At 34.0% G+C, this 18798-nt stretch overlaps 4 protein-coding genes across 8 annotated transcripts; 2 read left to right on the top strand and 2 right to left on the bottom strand.

Moving 5' to 3' along the window:
* Nucleotides 1-24: 24 nt before the first annotated feature.
* On the bottom strand, nt 25-1756 carry LOC18106468 (putative F-box/LRR-repeat protein At5g02700). The gene has a single exon (XM_006372332.3). It carries the CDS (start codon nt 1745-1747, stop codon nt 176-178), a length of 1572 nt encoding a protein of 523 aa, XP_006372394.3. The 5' UTR covers nt 1748-1756; the 3' UTR covers nt 25-175.
* Nucleotides 1757-5888: 4132 nt separating this feature from the next.
* LOC18106469 (glutaminyl-peptide cyclotransferase) lies at nt 5889-10362 on the top strand. 5 transcript variants are annotated; one of them, XR_008057671.1, is made up of 11 exons: nt 5890-6193; nt 6811-6867; nt 7182-7217; nt 7544-7608; nt 7850-7913; nt 8351-8468; nt 8765-8862; nt 9239-9309; nt 9412-9481; nt 9653-9707; nt 9983-10077. XR_008057671.1 is itself a non-coding variant. In XM_024588421.2 (11 exons), the coding sequence occupies exons 1-11, from the start codon at nt 5960-5962 to the stop codon at nt 10087-10089; spliced, it is 933 nt and encodes a 310-aa protein (XP_024444189.1). In that variant the 5' UTR covers nt 5894-5959; the 3' UTR covers nt 10090-10362. The 5 variants fall into 5 exon arrangements, 3 of the variants coding, with proteins under 3 accessions (XP_024444187.1, XP_024444186.1, XP_024444189.1); XM_024588421.2 differs by having other exon boundaries at nt 5894-6193; nt 9412-9439; nt 9983-10362; XR_008057670.1 differs by having other exon boundaries at nt 5889-6193; nt 9239-9481.
* A 1167-nt stretch (nt 10363-11529) lies between these two features.
* On the top strand, nt 11530-13885 carry LOC18106470 (probable serine/threonine-protein kinase At1g01540). Its single transcript, XM_024588959.2, has 7 exons — nt 11530-12205; nt 12343-12444; nt 12586-12708; nt 12792-12962; nt 13070-13193; nt 13289-13498; nt 13572-13885. The coding sequence occupies exons 1-7, from the start codon at nt 11616-11618 to the stop codon at nt 13713-13715; spliced, it is 1464 nt and encodes a 487-aa protein (XP_024444727.2). The 5' UTR covers nt 11530-11615; the 3' UTR covers nt 13716-13885.
* A 563-nt stretch (nt 13886-14448) lies between these two features.
* Nucleotides 14449-16825, bottom strand: LOC18106471 (probable polygalacturonase). Its single transcript, XM_006372335.3, has 5 exons — nt 16442-16825; nt 15806-15926; nt 15509-15683; nt 15334-15404; nt 14449-15233 (listed from the first exon to the last, which is right to left on the bottom strand). The coding sequence occupies exons 1-5, from the start codon at nt 16742-16744 to the stop codon at nt 14545-14547; spliced, it is 1359 nt and encodes a 452-aa protein (XP_006372397.3). The 5' UTR covers nt 16745-16825; the 3' UTR covers nt 14449-14544.
* Nucleotides 16826-18798: the final 1973 nt, after the last annotated feature.

The following is an 18798-nucleotide window of genomic DNA, read 5'->3' as shown; positions in this document are numbered from 1 at the left end:
CATATCAGATGGTAAAGGGTAAAATCTCAAATTATTAAACATATGCATCGCAAACCGGAAAAAACTTGTTCAATACAAGCTCGAAGGGCTGCTGCAGCAGAGCCCTGGCTAGGTTCAGCTGATTTCTAAGAAAATTTGTCCAAGCAAGTAAATAAAATAAATGCAAAAATTTAAATCACCATTCGAATAAAAAACGAATCTTCTCCTTCGGTTCCAGAGTTTGCAATGAGTCTAAGAAAGCTTCACATGTAAGGATCTTGTTATATCCTTTTCTTCCACAATGCTGGATCTTGACGCCTTTTAAGTGATGCTGCCAACAATTTGCATAGGTAGCTGCATTCTCTATTTGCACTAGTTTCTCGCAAAGATTCTTAATGAACTCATCGTTTCTTGCACAGCCAGACACAAGTAATAAAGATTCTGGACGGCAAATACAAAACAAGCCATCAACAAGAGCGTGGCTTTCTTTCTCCCTGGTAAAGGTTTCCAGCTTCAAGTGACTGATTTCAAGCAAAACAGGATTGGAGGCAGTACTGCTGACTATTTTGTGGATCTCAGAAGAAGAATAAACGCAAATACTCAGAGTGACAAGCTTGATTTTGTTGAGATTTTTAAGATATTCCCTAAAATCTTCGAGAAAACTTTCACCATGTTTAATATTGTTGAGATCAACAAATAATTCAAGAGTGACTTCTTGTAAACTGTTCAAATAAAACAAAGACGGGATTTTGTGCATGACACATTTGAATGACCGTAATCTCGGAGTATTGATGATAGCTTCCACTGCCGATATTTGAGCTACAATGAGGTTTAATTTCTCAAGCAGGGGGATAGAAATTTCAATCCTCTGAAAGTGAAGGCGTTCACCGTGCAACACCAAAACTTTGAGGGCAGGGAAATTACGATTAAGGTATTGAATCATGTCTTCTGTAATGTTATAACCCTTAAACTTAAATACCTCTAGATTTTTGCAAGAGGTCAGATCAATATCTGTCTTCATATAATGGTGTGCAGAATACGAGAAAGTATGAAGACTAACCACATCAATCTCGATCTTCTCCATATGCGGATATCCGCTTTTCACCTTAACCTTCTTGAGTTTTCTTAATCCTGAAAGGTGAAGGTACTTCAGCCCAAAACATTCCACTAGAGAAAATTTCTCGATCAAAGGGCAGGTAAAGAAGAGATTGTTGATAATCCTTTGGTCACAAATCTGAACTTCTTTCAGAGAGAGCTCACGCAGAGAAGGCCAATTTATGGCGCCGTCGAAAATACAACCACCTAAACTACAAACAACCAATTCTTTGACAGACAACACGGCTTCAGGGAGTCTATAATATCCAGTTATACTAAAGTAGATAGAAAGCTCCTTAACACCCTTCCGTGTACCTATTTCTATACACCGACTGATAAGTTTATCAAGTTCACACGGCGACGGGAGATATTTAGAATAAACATAAGGTCTCCAACGATCTTGGGTGAAAGAAAACTGAAATTTTGGTATGCTTCTGTATTGATGGCATTGGAGAAGTAAAGATTTGTAGACAAAGATAATAAATTCAAAACTACTATCAGAAGTTTTTGCGAAAGAGGAACTGGAGAACTCGAATATGGGAAAAGAATTGAAAATCCGATGCCATGCCTTGGACAATACACTAAGACGAACTACTTCTGGTGTTGAAAGAAAAGAGAGAATGTGGTGTCTGATGTGGTCGGGCAATTGGGATATCAGATTAGCAGTATCCATAGAATTGTGTTAATATTATTTTCAGAAAATTTGGTTGTTGATCTAAAGCGTGAGGTTGCTTTATATGATTTCAGTTTCTTTTCTGGAGTCAAATTCTAAGAATCCTTAAGTTCCAAGGATTTTAGTCTCCTATTTATGGAGGATACCACAAAAAATTAGGAGACAAAACCTAGAATGTCTGTTACCTAAAAACTAAGCATGTATTTAAATAAGAGTAAATAATTTTATTTAGTTCCTATTCTTTTAGTAATATAATAACTTAGCCTCTGTAGTTTTAGAAATCATAACTTATTCTCTTTACTGTTTTTTTTATTTACTTAATTCATCAAAAAATCCATTAATTTTTTTTAAAATAAATGTCAAACAATCTTTGGGTTTATTTTAATTATTATATTGCCAATATAAATAATAAAATTAATCACAACTCATCATTTTAATTAATGATTGTTAATATCAAACTAAGTTATAAACAGAAACAAAAACATATGTATTATTTCATTAAAATAAGGGATGAAATAATTATTCTATGAATAATGATGACCAACCTAAAAACTTTTAAAATACAAAAACTTGCTAATAAATTGTAAATACAACTAAAAGACATGGAGTGGTTTAATTATTCATATAAATAGTAAACCTAGTTAATGTGTTACGCTGATTGGTACGATGTCACGGGTTTGAACTTTGGACAAATCAATATTTTTGTTTTTGTGATAAAAGACCTATCTAATATTTTTTTTTTCTCTCAAAAAAGAAAGGGACAACCCAAGCACGGAGGCCTACCTCTAGCCTATGCACCTAGGTTTTCTAGTATCAAGTCCATGGCTTATTTTAGTGGCCTTTTGTTTTTTTATTGGGCTTTTTTTTATCTTTTTTTTTTCTCAATTCCACTTTAATGTAGGTTTTTATTGAATTTTATCATTCAGTATTGACTTGATTTTGTAAATTGGTTTTGGTATTTTTTTTTTATCTTTTATAATTTTTTTATCATATAATAAAATAAAAATTAATTCAGCCTAGTGGAGTCCATAACTCGGGTCACGGGTATGGTGGCTTAACTACGGTGAACTTGGTCTCTTTTTTTTCTTCCTTTGATTTTCTTTTTTTGGACTTACCTAGTCGACAAAGTCATATCAGGATAATTCCTAGTTTAAAATCCAGGCTAATAAAAAAGTCAAATTAGGTCTTTTCAAGTTTGAGCCGTTGTACCAAATTTAATGACAATGTCAAAAAGTTTTTGAAGGTCTAGATATTATTTTTTTACTTTCCAAAAAATTTGGGTCTAACCCACATCAAAAATGTAAGCGATAAACTAGTACATCCTAATCCTGTTGGGATTAGTAGTCCTACATGAATTGGATTGTTAGGATAGAAAAAAAAAGATACATGTAGAAATAGAAAAATCAATTCTTTTTAGGCCTTAATCTTAACCATTGTTATTACACTTAACAGGTCAACTCAGGATTTAAACCAACTCGAGTTATAAAAAATGGTGTTTTTTTAGTGTTATCTAGTGCTTTTCATATAGAAAAATACCATTGGCTAACCATGGTGTCTATTGATTGATGTGTTATGTCGTGATTGTTGTCCCATATATGTTGTCGCACCCGACATAACACCGGTCTTAAGAAATTAAATGCAAAGAACATATTTCAACATCTTGTTCTTTGGTGGGAAAATGTCTTGTTTAAGAAGTCGCTACCTAGTATTATGGTCACTAGGAACCCTAACTAGTCATCATAGATTCTATGGTAGGGACTGGTTACGCAAAATGAAAGATATTATCACCCCTTAAGCATCCTGTCTAGGGCAGGCTGCATTACTGGTTTTTTCTTGGGCGAAAGAAAACTAAAATTTTAGTATGCTTCTGTATTGATGGCATTGTAGAAGCAAAGATTTGTAGAGAAAGATAGAAAATTCGAAACTACTGTCAGAATTTTTTGCGAAAAAGGAACTGGAGAACTCAAACATGGGAAAAGAAGTGAAAACCCGATGTCATGCCTTGGATAAGACACTAAGACGAACCACCTCTGGTGTTGAAATAAAAAAGAGAATGTGGTGTATGATGTGGTCAGCCAATTGGGATATCTGATTAGCAGCATCCATAGAATTGTGTTGATATTGTTATAAGAGAATTTGGTTGTTGATCTAAAGTGTGAGGCTGCTTTATATGATTTTAGTCTCTTTTCTGGATTCAAATTATCAGGAATCCTTGAGTTCCAAGGATTTTAGTCTCTTGTCCGTGGAGGATATCATAAAAAATTAGGAGACAAAACCTAGATCGTATATTAACTAAAAACTAAGCATGTATTTCCTCTACTCAAATATAGTTCTTCATTACTTGTTCATGTTGATTAGAGTTTTATCATGCAGAGTGTACAAACTCTCCCATAACAAGAAGTTATAGACTCCACTAATTAGGGTTTTAGTGGTGACGGGTTCAAACTAATTCTCCATGCTTAGCATTTTCTTTTTAAATCTTTGGAGATATACCATAGAACTTTTATCCTCTTATTGTGTAATGACAAATACCTCAGTTGTGTTTTTTTTAGCTAGTATACTAATGTTGAATGAGTGATGAGCTTCATATAGAGATTGTAAAGACATAGGATGGAGCCAAAATCAAGGTTGTAATACCATACCCTATAGGAAAAATCTTACACATGATGTCGTTTTTTGTCGTCACTAGTTCTGAGATATTTTTGATATTTTATATGTGCTTTTTTATGATCTTTGAGGCCATCATAATTGTCTAAATTGGCCTTAATAACAATACAATATTTTAAGAGATGAGTGTATAATATTCTATGATAAAGTATATATTCTTTCGCATGATGAGAATGATGTTCAAGAGCTGGTCTAGTTTCGTGTTTAGGCATTGTACGACAGGGAACATATGAACAAGACTAACTAGTGTTCAGGGATGGGATTGTATGACATGACTTGTCTGGTTAGGAAAAATGATTTGCTTTCCTTACATTGTGACTGAGTGTATGACACTCAACCCTTGAACTTCCTCAAAGAAAAGAAAATGTATCGTTAATGCTTGTCATCTATGGTAATCTATTAAAGAAAAAAAATAGTATTTATTAATGTTATCAAGTGTTTTTTATATAGAAAAATATCATTGGTTTGTCATGGTGGCTTAAAATTATTTTCATACCATGATTTTTATGCTATGCATATTAATAATCAGTCATTTATGCCTCACCTAAATGATTAGATTATTTTTAGCATGTTGTCATGTGCATTATTAATTAATGATTCTAAGTTTATTATTTTAAAATTATAACAAGTTTACTTAACAAGTAACAATCATATATTAATTAATTAATGATTCTAAGTTTATTATTTTAAAATTATAGAAAAATTCAGGTTTAGATATCTTGCAAATAATTAAAAAAACTCACGCTACCTCTTTATAATGGACACAAGGAAAAAAAAAAAAAGTTTTCATAGAAAACTTAAATTTTCTTTCCCCTCAAAAGCAGACTGCAGAGCCTAACACTTTTCAGCCCATTATTTACTTAAATGTTTGGTTGGCCCATGTTTCGAATCTGCTTCTAGTGGGCTTTGAAAATGATCAAGCCCTTGATCAAGTCCAAATGGTAAACTACTCTATGATTCAGATATCGTTTCAATATCCCAATTTGGTCCCTTTATTAAAATTTCCATACAATAATTCTATAGTTGAAAGCTTTCAATTTTTTCAATATATAAACCGAACTTTAAATAACTATTTTTTATATATTTAGGTGGAAATATACTATAAAAATATAGATATTTAAGGATAAAAAAATAAAAAAAAGATGATTAAAAAAACAAAAAAAAACATATATTTTACTAATTTTCATTAATAATTATGACTAAATAAATTAGAACTTCCAATGTTAATACTAACACACTTAATATTATGATTCATGACATAATATTTGCTAAAATGCTCACAAGGTTACATAAATTTATATTTTTAAAATATAAATATATAGTTTTAACCAGTTAAACTAGACTGGGTTTAATAATAAATGTTAAATATTGAGAATTTGTATGTGAAAGGATTCGAAATGGAATATCTAATAAACTACAAGTACCAAAATGTACTTTATCCATCCTCCAATCAACAGAGACAAGGATCATCTGTCAATAGCGGTTAAAGTTATAGCTTTGACTCACCAACCATCACTGGTCCGGTCCCAGTGAATCCATCCTTCCATGGCAGCTAAACCTCGTAAGAAGAAACTCAACAATGTTTCAATGTCATCTTCAGCTTCCACTCGTTTTAGGTACAAGAAAGTTTCTGTCTTTGTTTCCTTGGTCATGATTTTCGGTGTTGTTTATCTGTTGGGCGTTTCATCGAGCATTCGGAGTGGTGTTGCTTTTGTTCCTAAACTCTATGCAATTCAAGTCTTCAATGAGTTCCCTCATGATCCCAGTGCCTTCACTCAGGTAAATCCTTTTCTGGGTTTTCTTTGTTTTTGCTTGATTTGGCTTTATTGTCTTTAATATAATTGTTTGGATCTTTTTGCAAGTCTTGCAGCCTTCGTTTCTGTTTCTAATTTAGCTCAATAAAACACTATAAAATCTAATTAAATTTTATCATTGGAAATGTCTTGACTCTTCGTTTTGTTTTAGTTTAATTTAGATTTATGCTAGAGCTACACCTAGCAAAATGGGAGACTAGTCATTCAGTTTGAGTGAGGTCAAAAGGATTCGTTTAATTCATTGTTAGACTGAAATTAGGTATTTTGTAGGATCCAGCTCGTGTTCAGATTCCAGTTGATGATGACACTACCAGAAGTTTTTGTTGACTGTCAACTCATTTAGCTTACAGCATTGTCATATTTGTTTACTTGGCATGAAAGAGTTGATGCCATTCATGTAGCTCAGTCTTGTTCGTTTGCTTCATTATAATTTTTTTTTGTTGTTTCCTCAACAATCTGATTGAGACCCCTAAGCACACATTTTCAGATAGCTATTCCAAATTATTGAGAGTTTTCTTCACTGAGTATGAATTGCTTATTATTTGTTAATAGCTTATTGACTTGCAATAATCTTGATTTCAGGGTCTTCTTTATGCTGGAAATGGTACACTATATGAGTCAACTGGCCTTTATGGGAAGGTAAGTTTGTTTATTCCAGTGTCTGCAAGTGTGTGTAATATTCTTTTATATGGAATTCAAGATTTTCTCTTTTTTTCTTGCTTTCCTTCTTCATTTATGTTTTGCTGTGTCATTTCATACGTTGTTTATGTAATTTACCTTTGGTAATTGTATGATTCTGAGTTTCAACATGTGTCTACAATATTGATGTTTCAGTGAGATGCATTTTTTTTCAAAAGTAGGCGGTGTACTTTGCAGTGTCTTTTGCTTTTCTTGTCAATTACACTTATATTGCATTCAATTCCCTGATCATTTTATTTACCTTTTCATTTCAGTCATCTGTTCGCAGAGTAGCTCTTAATACTGGGAAGGTACATGCTCTAGTGTTTGGGTTCTCATTTGTGCTTGATGTTTCTACAATCATGTTCCATGGCGTTTCTTTATGAACTGAAACTGATGAACATATATATGCCTGAAGTTAGGATAGAAGTGATAGTTTTAAGTTAGCTATTGGTGCTGTTAATGGACCGATCAATTGAATTCAACACGAAAAATTCGAGTTTTTTTTTTTCTTTTTGTGAATGGTCAGTAGATGTTTTAGTGATTTTAAGTTCAACAAATGACCAATTTTGAAATTGTAATCTTGTAACAAGCCAGATATTTTAATTTAGACCATAAGTTGTGTTTCTCTGTACAGGTTGAGGTTCTTCAGGAGATGGATGGTTCTTATTTCGGGGAAGGTTTAACCCTGCTTGAGCAAAGGTGTGTGATTCAGTTGCAATTCTTTCTCTTGTTGATTCAGCATATTTATATTTGGAATTAAAATGTGTCGAAATTTGACATTTTCACTTGCATTCATAATGACAACTACAAGTTTAGCATCCTATTTAATTTATTTGCATAGTTAGTTAATCTGGTTTGTCCAGCTGTTGGTTTTATATATGTAGTCAAATTAAAAAAATATGCTAAATAGCTAATATACCTATTTTATTTTCTTTTGCAGTCTGTTCCAAGTAACTTGGTCGACAAAAACCGGCTTCATATATGACAGAAATGATTTAAGCAAAGTTTGTGCCTAAACAATTACTTTTACTATATGCAAATGTATTTATTCAATAAGGTTGTTAGGTCCTTTTACACATGTAAATGTAGGAATCTTTGAGATCTGTATCATGTCATTTGGGTATCGCCAAACCACATCTTTGTGCGATAGGATTCTCCTGCTCTGAATTTGATTCTCAAAACATCTGCTATTCCATTGGGTTATTAAGTTTTATTAAGATGATATGGTTGTCAGAATGCCTACCATCTTGTATTGTGTTTGCTTTTACAATTGTGATTAGTTACTGCTCATAAAACTCCTCTGCAGACCAAATTTTACCTTGTAGTAAAACTATCATTCTGCATTTTCCATGCATGATTGCTAAAGATATTCCTTCCTTTTGGGGTGAATTAGAGGTTCTAGTTTCAGATATTTCGTAATTTTAGTTTATTTTTATTGCAGATCAGGGAATTCACTCATGAGATGGAAGATGGTTGGGGACTGGCTACCAATGGAAAAGTTTTGTTCGGCAGTGATGGGACTTCAGCATTATACCAGCTTGACCCTCAAACACTGAAAGGTTCTTCTTGCATAAAACAGTTAGTGTCAGATTCTGAAAAATTATGTGGTCTTTTGTTGTTCGTTTTCTTTTATCCTTCTTTAGAACAATTTTCAATTGTTTCCCCACTAACATTATCAATGTTCATATAGCCTTCAATTCATGTAGTTGCTCATAATTGTGATTTGTTTCTTTACTCATTTTAGCTTTGCATTTTTCCTGTATTACGGTGCTAATTCCTATTTTAATGTGTGAACTCATTTTTTTTTCCTTTTAAGCTCTGCATAATTGCTGATTTTTTGTCTTTTCTGATGCAGTCATTGGAAAACAAATTGTCAGATATAATGGACATGAAGTACACTATCTCAATGAACTAGAGTTCGTGAATGATGAAGTTTGGGCTAATGTTTGGCAGGCGTGTTCTTAGATATTCATTATGCTCATTTGAATACTGATTGGAGAATTTCCCAGTAATAATTACTCTGGCATTTGAGTGAGGGCATGGTTATAGTAGTCCCTTATGGAGGGACTAACTACCATGCTGAAGAGAGGCAATTTATGACTTTAATGCATATCCTTTGCCTTATGTATCTTTTATCCCAATCATCCTGTTTTTGGGCTTCTGTTTAGTGATTGAGCTACATGATAGCAAATAACTTTTCCCCTTCTCTTAGATCCCCTTAACCTGGCCCAGGCATTTGCATTTTACCCAAATGCTAAAGACTTTACTAAGCAAGCTAGCAAAGACTCTCCATCCAAATGTCGCCTAAACCTTTTGTTCTGTCTGGCAGACTGATTGCATTGCAAGAATCTCACAGAGAGATGGTTCCGTGCTTGGATGGATTCTCCTTCCAAATTTAAGGTTCTGTTTTTCTTTCACTTTCCTTGTGCATAGTTTATTAGTGTCTGATATTTGTTTCAGCAATTCCTTTCAGAGTCATTCGTTTTCTTTTCTGTTTTGCAGAAAAGGCTTGATAGAAGCTGGATATCACGTAAGTGTTAGTCATAAGTAATTTGTAAAAGCAGTTCGTGATGTAATGACTCTCATTTGTTTCCTCGCTACATGGAAGAGGAAGACATATTTGAAAGGAACTGGATTTCACGTCATTTTCTCTTCCTCTTTCATTTTTCTTATATAGATTGTGGGTTTATAGAAGTATTTTCATTTCCTAATTCATGTATTTGGATTTTTCACTGCATTCCAGGGAATTGATGTTTTAAATGGCATAGCATGGGATGCCAATGACAACCGCCTTTTCGGTAAGCTTTTTCTTTGTACATTATGAGACATGTTTCTGTTATGATTTTTCTTTGCACATTATGATTTTTCTTTGATTTTTTTTTTTCACTTGAAATGCCATTGACATATTTCTGTGGTCCATACTTTGCAAATGCTGAGTTGACATTATGAGACAAATTCTCTTTGTTTTGTAAGAACATTCTCCAAACATTACCTTGCTAAGGAATCATACCATCTTAGCTGACTTCTTGTTTTATGATCTAAGTTATTGTCCATGTTCAAAATTTGTTTGCAGTTACTGGAAAATTGTGGCCAAAGCTCTACGAAATCAAGTTGCAACCGATAAAGAAACATTTTGATGCTGGAGTGATTGAGCAGCTTTGCATCCCCCCAATACCATGACATGTCACACTGATACTGAGTTGTATGTGCTCAAAGAGCATAGTTTTAAACTTATGGTATGATTCTGGAAAGGAAAAGGAACTTTAGGGCCTATATGAAGTTTGGCTGCCACACAGGAAATACACACAAACTGTTTGTTAACACTTCTGCTTCCTGGGATTTTTTATGTAAAGTTTTTGAACTGTACAGTATGAGTTACCTAAGGAGCTACACGCTGGTGCATATAACTGTACAAGAAGCTATTAATTTCCAAATGATAGAATAGTTGCAGCAGAGTGGGTTTTTCTGGTTGAAGAATGCGATTGAAGTCGATTACTCTCCATCTCATCTGTGTCAGGCTATCACAATGGGCTCTCTCCCAGCAAGAAGCTATTCTACAACATTCAGAACACCTATAAAAAAGTTATATCCGTGATAATAATAAAGAAATCGAAACAATACTGTAAATTGGAATTTGTCGAATTAGTAACTAGGCTAAAGCATTCAGTGCCTCCATTTAATCTTGACGTTTTCAACTCTACTCTGGGTTTCACAGGATAAATATTAAAACCTGTTCAACTTGAAACCGGATAAGGTCATGCATTGAATCATAAGTTTTCTAGGTCAATATATCAAGCCTAGCTGGGTTTAAGAGCTTAATCTAGTAATAGCCTAACTGGGTCTAAGAGATTGATCTAAGTAATGCCAGAGCTTATTAGAAAAATAAATATTTTTTTAGTTAATTTTATTTTTTTATTTTTATTTTCTATTTTATAATGTTTTCTAGTTTTTTTTCTATTTGAATAAAATAATTTTTTTCTATTTTATTATTCATATTTAGTATTATTAAAGTTTTCTAGCTTTTATATATATATATATAAGGTTATAATAGTCTTTTTAGCAAGTGAAGATATAAAGAAATAAAAAATATTCTTGATGAAAGACAATTTCTAATATAAAACTAAATTTAATGATGAGTTTTTTCAGACCTAGAGTGATACACGAGTTCTTTCAGAAAAATAAATAATTTTTTAGTTAATTGTATTTCTTTCTTTTTTTATTCTTTAGTATGTCCCTGTTTAAATATAATATTTTTTCTAATTTATTTTTCTTATACAATATTATAATTCTAGGTTATTCTAGTTTTTATATATAAAAAAAAAATTATAATAGTCTTTTGGTATGCAAAGAAATAATAAAATAAAATAAAATATTTCAAAATTCTTTCTATTTCGATGATCTTCAATTTTAACTTATAACAAACTCTTTATCATTCACTCCATCCGCATCACAGGCAAAAATTGATTCAAGAAATACATTCACACTAGAAAAAGAATTACCAATTGTTTTTTCAAGTAAGTAAGTTTATTTTAGAGTCAAGCCTTTCCCGCTATTCCGCTGGTTAGTTGATGATGAATATGTTCAAAAATTGAAACACAAAGTCATATGGCTAATCTCAAACTCTTCTTATCCCCAAAAAATCGAAAACAAGAAATTCTCCAGTTTTCCATGGACTTCACTCCTTAGCTTCACCACTTTCTCAAATCATGTCCTACAACACATCATCAATTGATACCAAGTTATCAAAGCACACCTCATTTTTTGGCATAAGATTATGGGTTCTAATTCTTGCTTTGATTGCTGTCTTCACTGTTCTGTTTTTAGTCATCATGGCTGCTTGCTTCATCTGTCTTTGTCGCCGAAAATCCAAACCTTTCAATCCCCATTTAAGGCGCTTATTGAACCCCATTTCGATGAAAGGTTTTCTGAATTCTTACACTATTCCATCCAAGGATAAAAGGCTTCTGTCGCATCGGATTTCGGAGGTTGAAATGAACATTGAAAAGTTAGACCATCATCATCAGGTGATTTTAACTGATCAATGTTCTAATGTGAGCACTGGGCTCACAACTCGATGGAGTGGTACTGGTGTAGCTGATTTGGAGCCTACTGCTAGGTACTCTTCTGTGGTTCCTGATGCATGGAGGGGAAACCGGATTGCTTTGAAAGAGATTGAGGTTGTTACGGATGGATTTGCTGACATGAATATGATTGGAAGTGGAGATTATAGTGTTGCGTATCGGGGCGTGCTGTTGGATACTACCCGAGTGGCTGTAAAGAGGCTACTGAGTAACAGGTGTTCAATTTTGAATCTTTATTAGAAGATAGATGACTTATTGATTGCATCAAATTATGCATGCTAGATTACCAAAGAGAAGGAAATGGTGCATATCAGAATTTTGTTTAATTGCTTATGAGTTAATGAATCTTCAGTTGTCAAGCTGAGGACTTCATAGCAGAAGCGGAAATGATAGGGCATATCAGGCACAAGAATTTAGTCAAATTGCTTGGATACTGTATGGAAGAAGGTTACAGGTAAATTTCTTTTCAGAAACTCTACTGTTTTACGCAAGATGAATTTTTCATTTTTCATCCCAAGGCTAATTAATTTCTCTTCAGAATCAATAATAAAATTTCATTTATCTCATTCTTTTTCTTGGTTTTTCCTTCTATTAGAATTCTTGTGAGCGAGTACGTTGACAATGGTAATCTGCATCAATGGCTTTATGGATGTCCTGAACAACCCAGCCCTCTAACATGGGCTATACGGATGAACATCATCCAAGGAATAGCTAAAGGGTATCTTGTGTGATCTTCTGATTCTTTTCAGTTAATTTAACTGCTTGCTCTTCCATTAATGTAATGTTCTTTTGCTTCTGAAGATTAGCCTACCTTCACGAAGATATCGAGCCAAAGTTTATTCATCAGAACCTAAAATCTAGCAACATACTGCTTGATCACCAGTGGAATCCCAAGATATCTGATTTTGGGATTGCTAAACTCTTCGGCCCTCAATGGATCGACATAACAACTCTTGCAATGGAAACATCTGGGTGAGTTTCTCTGGATCAGCTTGCTTATGACATAGGAATTTTGCCCTGGTTACTGCAAGTGAACTTGGTAATTTGCGCTGACCATGTCAAGGAGGATGTGTTTGCAGTTATTTAGCTCATGAACACGAATATACTGGAGTTCTGAGTGAAAAAAGTGACGTTTACAGCTTTGGAATACTTATCATGGAGATCATATGTGCCAGGGCTCCTGTAGATCACAATCAGCCTCAGGTATAGATTTCTTATCTTCAAGCACCTGAGCTCGTTTTCCTTTCGGTATATAAAGAAATGTTTCATTGATCATAGAACTTGGTCATTGAATGCAGGTATATTTGGTTGACTGGTTGAAGTCTATGGTTGCGAATAAGCAAATCATGTTTGTTGTGGATCCTAAATTGCCAGAAATTCCATCATCTAAGGAACTAAAACGAATACTTTTGCTTGCTCTTCGCTGTGTTGATCGTGATATAAAACATAGGCCTACAATGGGGGATGTGATCCACATGCTTGAGCCTCGTGACTTACTGCTTGATGATGTAAGAACTAAGAACATTTCCATCTGAAGACTTCAGAACATATTGGATTTATTATGTTGTTTGTATGATGCAGGATCGTCGAATTAGGAGAGATGGCTCATCTTGTCGATATAAACAGCAAGAGAGTCATATTGTTACCCAATTTGGTGTAGGTGATTTCAGTACACATGAGAAAGAGAGTAACATTAATCTCTATCAGAAAATCTTGCCGACATAAGAAGATTTTATTCCGAACAGATCATGGATAATCTGACTTCTGAGAGGTTTAGACATCTTCTTTTCAAGTTTTAGTTTACCAGTAGCTGTACAGATCAAGCTATGAAATTTCTGTTCATCTGTAGTTACTCTCAACATTAGCTAAATCAATAATTTTCTCCATTCAGTTCATCATTCTTGATCAATAAAACATAGGGAGCCAATGAAACTGCACAAAAATTGATCTTTTTTTACTTGATTCACACATTTCTCTTATTTAGGACTATAAACATATTCTACAGTTTGTCCATGCTTATATAGGAAGATCAACATATTTTATTCGTTTCTCTTGGAGATCCATCATGGCTTAATGGGGTTATGATCTAGCTAGTGGCAGAACTAGTTTGGAGCCTTTCTTAATAGGAAGTTTATCTTCTGGGAAAGGACACTCCATGCTTTTCTTTGCCATGGCACTACATGACTTGGGAGTCGCATTGCTTGAAACTGCCGATATGTCAGTGCAGTTCCATGCTGGTTCGTTATGTTTCTTAGCCAAGCTCATTGTTATATTATAAATGCAAATTCCTATAGAAGGATTTTCCTCACCAAGTCCTAGTTTTCCCTGAGTCGTTATGTTTTCATCCACTTCATCTTTGTAGTTTATTCTTGTGATCTCGAGCAGTGCTTTTGCATCATATCCCTCGTCAGCATGTGACGCATAAGAGCCTATCATCGAAAAGACAAAGTTCATTGTCTTCAGGGTCATTCTTCTTACAAAAATGTCGTTCACATAACCTGTCCTGTCTAGGATCATCAACTTGTTTTATTCATTAATTACCGGGAGTATAATTCTAACTACTAGCAGAACAAGTTTGGAGTTTTACATCCTCAATTGGCAGTCTATCTTCAGGGAAAGGACATTCGATACTTTTCTCCAGCAACGCAGCGCATGGCTGAGGAGTTACTTTGCTTGAAACTCCCTGAATGTCAGTGCAGTTCCATTGCAGTTCCTTAGGTTTCTGGGTTAAACTTATGTTTACATTAGAAATGCAAATTCCTGTAAAAGGATCGTTCTCAATTCCTTCTAGTCTCGCCGAATAGGTTACGTTCTCAGCCACTATATCTTTGTAACTTATTCCTTTGATCTCAGGTAATGCTTTTGGATCATATCCCGTATCAGGGTGTGACCCGTAAGAGCCTGTCATCCAGAAGGCATACTTCATTGCCTTCAGGGTCATTCTTCTTACAAAAATGTCCTTCACATAAGCTCCTCTTCCTACAGCAGTCTTGATTCGAACTCCAGATTGGGTACTGAGGGCTGTGATATCTTCAGCTCTAACGTCCTGGATTCCACCGGACATTTCACTTCCAAGAGCAATGGTAGCACTGTCAGGAGAAATGCAGGTAAACCTTCTTATGACTAGGTGTTGCGTAGGCCTTCCAAATTTGATTCCATATTCATCCCATCCACTCTTAACTGCAATGCAGTCATCCCCTGATACTACAAAGGAATCTTCGATACGAACATTCGAGGATGAATCTGAAAAACATATATAAAAAAAATAGAGGGAAACGATTATGGACAAGTCTGAACACACCAAGCATGAGTAAAAGCTGAAAATAAGAAAATTGATTCAAACCTGGGTTAATCCCATCTGTATTGGGAGAATCAACTGGTGCCAAAATTGTCAACCACTGGATCAACACATTGCTGCATTTCCCAAAACATCAGAACCACAATTACATGCAATCTGCTAAATAATGTGCTTAATCATAACTTTTACACAAAGCTGAGCACATCAAAAAAGGTCAAACCTGCAATATGTAGGATGAACATTCCATGATGGAGAGTTAATCAATGTAAGGTTGGATATTTGAACCTGATCAGAGTACAGAAACTCAATCAGATATGGTCGCGTCAGTTTCAATTTTTTCTGGTGGAATTTGTCCCACCAAACTGCACCCTGGCCATCAATTGTACCATTGTTACCTAATAAGAACAGCCCATAGGCACCAAATTAGACATAAATTGGCTAAAGAAAAAAAAATCAAAATGATGCATAATTTTTCATAATTAGGCCAAAATCATAAAGGGTCTGGAGATTTGATTACCAGTGACCACGACATCTGTTAGATGTGTCCCAAAAATCAGACTACTAAACCTTCCAGCATGTTCATCTCTACCTACCCCATAGGAGGGCAATGGAGGGAAAGCAGGCCATTCTGCCTCATCCTGTCAATATGATCATGTAAATGTTCAAAAATGACGATGAATATATAGATAAAAAAATCAATATATACATATAGATGAAAAATAGTTTAAACAATTGCCAAGAACAAGAGTTTCCAATCTCATTTGATGATGACAGTATCCCATATCAGGAGCCTAATATAAACCTACAACAAGTCTTCCTAGGCTCAGTTTCAGGGCAAACTCCATCCAAGTTTATGGGCTTAGATTGAAGGGTCTAAGGTGTGAAATACTTCTTAAGTAGGAATCACTACCAATCATGTAACGAATCTATTCTAACATTATCATAGTCTTAATTCTACAATTAAAAACATGTTAGATCTGGTTTAAAGTTTAATTAAGTAAAAGTTTCAAAATCATGATTTGATGTCGCCTACTAACATAAACCGTTTCAAAACCGTCCATGACAACTCAAAAACTGCTTGCAAAGAACGTTAAAGTGCTCCTCCACTATTACTTCTTCAAACTCTAGATTAACAAGTAATCAAGAGGCATACCTGAGAAGCAAGAAGAACAGCGTCCTTATGAAGAAAAAGAGTGAAATGGCTACTGAGGTTAAAGCTCCCAGTTAACCATTTTCCTGGCGGTACAATAAGTTGTGCTCCACCGTCTGATGCATACTGACTTAGCTCGGCAATTGCTGCTTTAAAAGCCTTTGTGTTTGATGTTTTTCCATCACCAACTCCTCCAAAATCTGTCAAGACTGCGCTATGCTTTCTACAGTTTATTGCTTGGTACTCTGTGCTTGCGCCTGCTAGTGTTGAAACAAGTGATCCCAATATCAAAAAAATTGAGATCATTGTCTCCAATACCTTTAAATCATCAATTAAGATTCTATCATTAATTTCAATATTCAGATAATAATAAGGAAAAAATGTTCTATAAAGACATTAATCGTCACATTAGTTCACCACTGTGAAGTATGATCCTATGCTACATGTTATAGATGAAGAGCAACTGAATGTTTCTCTTGAAAATAAAATGTAGAAATTAAATATTTTTTCAGAGAGAATGTGTAGAGACAGACTACGTACCTTGTAATAATATCTGGATTTAGGACATAACTCCATATTGTATAAGTGAAAGAGAAGACTAATTCAATTTTTTTGTAAGAAACAATGGGGAGAATTTATAGAGTTTTGCATTAACAATTAATATCAATGATAAATGAAATATTCTCCCCGTGGGATAATTTTTTTGAGAAATTAACGTGGAAATATTTTTTGCAGTTTCTAAAAATACCAATTATATCAGTAATTTTTAAGTCCATGGTGGTATGTAAGGAAACTAAACATGAGTAGTTTAGATTTTGATTCACTTTTACAGAAATGTTAAAGAAACTAATTAAAAAAAATAGCTGTTAAAGAAGAAAATCAAAGATGAAGATCATAATAATAATTAATATCAAAGATTACAAATGCGAATTTATGAGCGAAAAAATAAAGAGAGAGAGAGAGAAACACATTACATGGGATTTTCTGGATTTTTGGCACAACTCTAACTTCATGTCTCAAAAGGAGAATGTGAAATTGCAATTTTCTTGCACAAACAGGAAGGTTATATGTAAGAGGGCTTTGAATATAATGACTATTAATTAAAAAATAAATAAATCGAGATGATTTTCTTGGATAAGTGCTTGAAATTAATTAAACGTGTTCTGTTTAAACCTTTTTTAAGGTACCAAAATAAGACTGGTGTATTGAAATAAATTAATTTTTCACTTTTAGATTAAAAAAGTTTAATTATTAGTAAATTATTAAATCTATTATTAATTCAAAGTTTAGAATTGTTTTCAAGAATAATTTAAAATAGTAGTATTAACGTATTATAGCAGATTTATCTGACACATATGTTAGTCGTGTATTAATTAGATATCGATATCAGATTTATTATTTCGAGACCATAGAGAAAAAATTATATTAACTACATGAATTTAATTTATGATGATTTTAAAAGAAAAGGAGCATTTATGGATGGTTGAGATATCTCCATCTGTCAGCAACTAGGTCAAAAGTGAGTCTCCATTGCGCGGTGATCTTTCCGAAAATGGAGGTCCGGTCCAGCTCTAATCCAGTCTCTGATGGCGGCGTAGTGGGCTAACTGACTGACCTAAAGGACTACGCAGCTTCGGCTCCTATATATAACACAAGAACCCTCATTTAATCAGAGAGGCTTTCACTCCCTCGTGCATCTCTAGCCACTTCCTCAGAGGAAAGCGTAAGCCGATCTGAAAGGCCACCTAGCTTGCCTGAAAGCCTACCGTAGAATGGAGCTGGTACTTGTCTCCGTCCCACCTATACCTGAATAGATTGAGATCCATTTCAGCTCTGCAACCCGGGCTAGGAAGTAGTGCTTTATAGAAGAAAACCGCGCCGATCTTGTGTGGTCACTCGCTTCCTTTATGCTTTCTGAATCTGTTAACGTTTTAGAATCCCCTCTTCCTCGCGTAATGTACTGTATTTCTTGATTCCCCTCTTCCTCGAAATGCTGTTCTTACTTCATGCCAAGCAGATGCTTTGAATCGAAAAGAATGCATGGCGTTTCAACTCCCCATGCACGATTGCATGCATGGTAGGGGGTCTATTTTTCTTAGTCTTATTTCTTTTTTAATATAATATAATTTGAAATCTACATTTGGTTGGCCCTTTGGTTTTAAGTTTATTCCATTTGATTTTAAGAATTTCATTTCTTACATTTTTCAGTTGTCATGGTTAACAAAAAAAAAATGAATTAAAGGAATTAAATCCTTTTGTTTCAATGCTAAAAAACTTTTTAATAAAATTATGAAAAATATTTAGTTTGATGATATTTAAGAAAGTATTCTTTATCACATCCTAAATCGAATCTGAAATAA

The sequence above is a fragment of the Populus trichocarpa genome, chromosome 17 (genome assembly GCF_000002775.5).
Source record: "Populus trichocarpa isolate Nisqually-1 chromosome 17, P.trichocarpa_v4.1, whole genome shotgun sequence".
In the NCBI taxonomy this organism is placed as follows: domain Eukaryota; kingdom Viridiplantae; phylum Streptophyta; class Magnoliopsida; order Malpighiales; family Salicaceae; genus Populus; species Populus trichocarpa.
Note: the sequence above shows the minus strand (reverse complement) of the source record. Positions and strands in the feature narration are given on the sequence as shown.

Coding starts and splice junctions, on each gene's coding strand:
- LOC18106468 (XM_006372332.3), bottom strand. CDS start 1,747: ATGGATACTGCTAATCTGATATCCCAATTGCCCGACCACATCAGACAC.
- LOC18106469 (XM_024588418.2), top strand. CDS start 5,960: ATGGCAGCTAAACCTCGTAAGAAGAAACTCAACAATGTTTCAATGTCA. Junction 6,194..6,810: donor ATCCCAGTGCCTTCACTCAG/GTAAATCCTTTT, acceptor TCTTGATTTCAG/GGTCTTCTTTATGCTGGAAA. Junction 7,609..7,849: donor TTAACCCTGCTTGAGCAAAG/GTGTGTGATTCA, acceptor TTTCTTTTGCAG/TCTGTTCCAAGTAACTTGGT.
- LOC18106470 (XM_024588959.2), top strand. CDS start 11,616: ATGTCCTACAACACATCATCAATTGATACCAAGTTATCAAAGCACACC. Junction 13,194..13,288: donor TAGATCACAATCAGCCTCAG/GTATAGATTTCT, acceptor CATTGAATGCAG/GTATATTTGGTTGACTGGTT. Junction 13,499..13,571: donor GTGACTTACTGCTTGATGAT/GTAAGAACTAAG, acceptor TGTATGATGCAG/GATCGTCGAATTAGGAGAGA.
- LOC18106471 (XM_006372335.3), bottom strand. CDS start 16,744: ATGATCTCAATTTTTTTGATATTGGGATCACTTGTTTCAACACTAGCA. Junction 15,405..15,508: donor GTTCATCCTACATATTGCAG/GTTTGACCTTTT, acceptor TGGGAAATGCAG/CAATGTGTTGATCCAGTGGT. Junction 15,234..15,333: donor TACAGATGGGATTAACCCAG/GTTTGAATCAAT, acceptor TATGTTTTTCAG/ATTCATCCTCGAATGTTCGT.